The 3,503-nt window shown below is 39.8% G+C and overlaps 1 protein-coding gene across 1 annotated transcript in view; it reads right to left on the bottom strand.

Annotated features, from left to right (window-relative positions):
• Positions 1-3,080, bottom strand: part of hibadha (3-hydroxyisobutyrate dehydrogenase a) — a 23,336-nt gene extending 20,256 nt beyond the window's left edge. Inside the window, exons 1-2 of the mRNA XM_034891219.1 lie at positions 2,922-3,080; positions 1,023-1,183 (exon numbers count right to left, since the gene is read on the bottom strand). Coding sequence (XP_034747110.1) covers positions 1,023-1,183; positions 2,922-2,991 — 231 coding nt within the window. The 5' untranslated portion in view covers positions 2,992-3,080. The remainder of the gene's footprint in view (positions 1-1,022; positions 1,184-2,921) is intronic.
• Between the last annotated feature and the right edge of the window lie 423 nt (positions 3,081-3,503).

Raw genomic sequence — 3,503 nt, 5'->3', positions numbered from 1 at the left:
GGTAGAGATAAACAAAGGCAAGGGACGCTAACAAATGCCATAGCGACGTAGATAGCTACAGACTGCAGGCCCATTAGGGTGGTGGAGGACATCGGCCTGAGAATCGCAACAACGACAACAGGTATGAGATTCCCTCAACACGCAACACCAGACTCCCAGTTGTATGAAAAGGAGAGGACTGCAAAACATGCACCCACTGTTTCTCTTACTAGGGACTACTGGACTAACTGAGGACTACTGGACTCACTGGGTAACCATAATTATCTTGGAGTAATTCACATGCCCTGAGTGGACTGAAAACAGAGGAGAGACATTATGCTGAAACATGCGCGGAACACTTTAATGAAGTTGCATAGCAGTGGAATGTGTCAAATAAAGTCACCGCAGTTAGCAAAGATAGTACGAATAGATACGGAATCTGATGCCGCTGCTGCGAGCCTTCTGCCTTCTGATCATGCCCCCTGCTTTGTGCACTGTCTCCAGCGTTGTGTCACAGTGTCTCTACTTAACAGCGCGTTTGACAGTGTCCCTCAGTGTCTCCGCTTAACAACGCGTTTGACAGTGTCCCTCAGTGTCTCCGCTTAACAACGCGTTTGACAGTGTCCTTGCAAAATGCAGAAAAGTTGTGTGTGCTGCAGAGTTAGAGCAACAACAGAAGAACATGGACAGAAGGAGTCGCTTATGCAACACATTCCAACCAGATGGAATTCAACTCTGGAAATGAGAAATACATTGTTTAAATTGAGATGTACACTAAATATTTTATTTAACTGCTACTTTAAAAACAAAATGCGGTAAGTTTTTGCAGAACAAATGTTATGGCACTTTTGTTCATATGGCAGAACATTTCAAATAAAATTGCACTATATACACTACTTTTGAATTTGTTATTTCATTTTGCGATTAATCTGGGAAATTATGCGATTAATCGCGATTAAAAATTCTAATTGCTGCCCGGCTCTAATATTTATTGCTTTCTAATAAATGTTCTAATGTAAAAAAATCTGATGTGGGAGTGTTACCTGGGCACCAATATCCTGCAGCTCCTTGCAAGACTCAGGGAAGACATCAGTGGCAATAACGGGATAACCATTTTTTAACAGGTTTTTGGCCATGGGACTGCCCATGTTTCCCAGACCAACAAACCCCACTGGTGTTTTTGAGGCCATTGATCGCGTTGAAACTGAAGGAGGAATACAAAGATGCCATTAGCAGTGTGAGAAAAAATGTGAGACCTTTTTGTTTAGGTGAAGTCCAGAGCAATACAACACATTACAATCCTCAATGTATTGACAAACAGTTCAGAGAGGCTGCCCACACTAGTTACTTGTATCTGCTTACTTAATAAAGGTAAGGCACATTTATTTGTATATCTCCATTAAAACACAGAGGGAATTCAAAGCGCCTTTAAATGACAGTAACAGCAACTGGTTTGGTTAGAAGCAACTGTGTTTGCAACTAGATTGTGGTTTAGAAACATTTTGCTTTAGTAATCATTGTTAGAAAGCTGTTGAGCAAAAACATTATTGTAAACCTAGTACGAGGTACTAGTTAGATTTTTTTTGTATAGTATTTTTGTTGATTAGTCTTTTGTTTGATATATATATTATATTTTGTAAGTTACTGGGTGTTTTGCCCCTTTTGTTCTGTTGTTTATTCACAACACCCAGTACCTCTCCTTGTGTTACTTGTTTATCCACTGTAGTCATTAAACTACCTTCATTTTACTATACCCTCGTTTCCATTTTGTTTGGGTTCCTCCACATCTCTCCTAATAACGTTACGGTCATCTTAACATCGACCCAGATCGTAACAATCTGCTGTCCTTAAATTTTCCAAAAGGAAATGCTCTAATCAGAATCCATAACAACAGAGCAGATCTTTCTGCTCTAACTTAAGACTGGTTTTTGGGCAGTCTGGTTAGGCTGTTAAACACTGCTGGCTCAGCCAAGGTCCAGCCAGGATAACAGAGACTAAACGGAGTGGAGACTCTGGCAGTGGACCAACCAGAATACAAACACAGGATTTTAGGCCTGGACAGTGTAGCACAAACAGAAAGCCCTACCTTAAATTCAACCAACCCTTCAACATATTATATATTCAATATAAGCATGTAACACAAGCACAGCTATTCACTGTCACTTTAATTCCAAGTTTTTCGTATAAGGCTACTGGAGGCATTAAGTCGCCAAGTAATTTGCCTGTTTCTGCTCTACAGTTCTTATTCAGTCCATTACAGCATATTTGGCTATTAGTTTATCTATTTAGTATACAGCTATTAAAGTTTCTATTTATTTTACTATAAAAATAATCCATTTAAATTGGTTGCTAGCATGACAGTACACTGGACTTTGGAACTGGCCACAGTACTGGGAAAGACCATGTCTGCTTTGTAAAGGCAGTACCTGGGGGAAAGGGAAAGCACTGTATTTGGGCCTTTAGAGGAAGGTACTTTGCAGAAATTATTCCTGTAGCCAAATTTAACCTTTGCAATGCAATGCCAGGATACATTAAAGACAAATATAATAACGGTTCATAGCAAAACTATTGCTGTATTGTTATGTACCTTAGCAACACCTAAAGCAGACTGACCAGAACCCCTTGCAGATCTTACCTATCTAGAAGTATAAGATATCACTACAAGTTAAAATTTGCTGTTTGCTTGACATTTTATTATGCTTATTCCATTACGCACATTGTCCTAACATATTAAACTGAACACCAAACGGCAGGTGGCCAACTCAGACATTGTGCCCAGGATGTCATGCTTAACTAGCACGAGCAGTGAGTATTCATGCTTTCTTTAAATGGCTAACAAGCTAGCTAACAGGCTGGAGCAGAGCATGCTCCGCTTGACTTTTCCTATCAACACACGGGGGGGAAAGGCACAAGGAAACAAACAACAAAAGCAAGTACGTTACCGAAAGCAAGGTCGACATGTTTATTCCACCTTAACAATATATTTCGCGACCCTCTGAACAACGCAGCCATGCTACTTTCCCCTTGACCTCGGCGTACAGTGAAAGCTGTCAAACCAGGAAAGCCCAACTGGACTGTTATGATTAACTGTGATTTCCGCCAATCGCAACAACTCGGTAAGTTTCCGCAGCCAATGGGTACGAGGCAAAGGCGGGATATCCTGTGTTTTTACCCTGTAGCCGCTTCTGCAGTTCAATAGATTTAACAATTAATCAATTAGCTGTGAATATATATTTTGCTTCGCAATAACTGTTACATAGTTAGTACACAGTACATATGATTGCAAATGATCTCTTATATTAAGATAATTTCATTATTTATGAATCCCACCAAAGGGGAAAGTGTGGTATTAAAACAGAGAGTGGGGGGAGTCGGGGAGAGTGCAAAAACGAGAGGCATCAGTAAAGAATGCGAGATAATAAAAATACAAATGTAAACAGTAAAAACAACAGGCAAAATATAATGAGTAATCAGATAAAGGGTTTGATACACATTATACACAGTGTACTGATAACATATTGATA

The sequence above is a fragment of the Etheostoma cragini genome, chromosome 14, assembly GCF_013103735.1.
Source record: "Etheostoma cragini isolate CJK2018 chromosome 14, CSU_Ecrag_1.0, whole genome shotgun sequence".
NCBI lineage: Eukaryota > Metazoa > Chordata > Actinopteri > Perciformes > Percidae > Etheostoma > Etheostoma cragini.
This window is presented reverse-complemented; position numbering and strand designations above follow the sequence as displayed.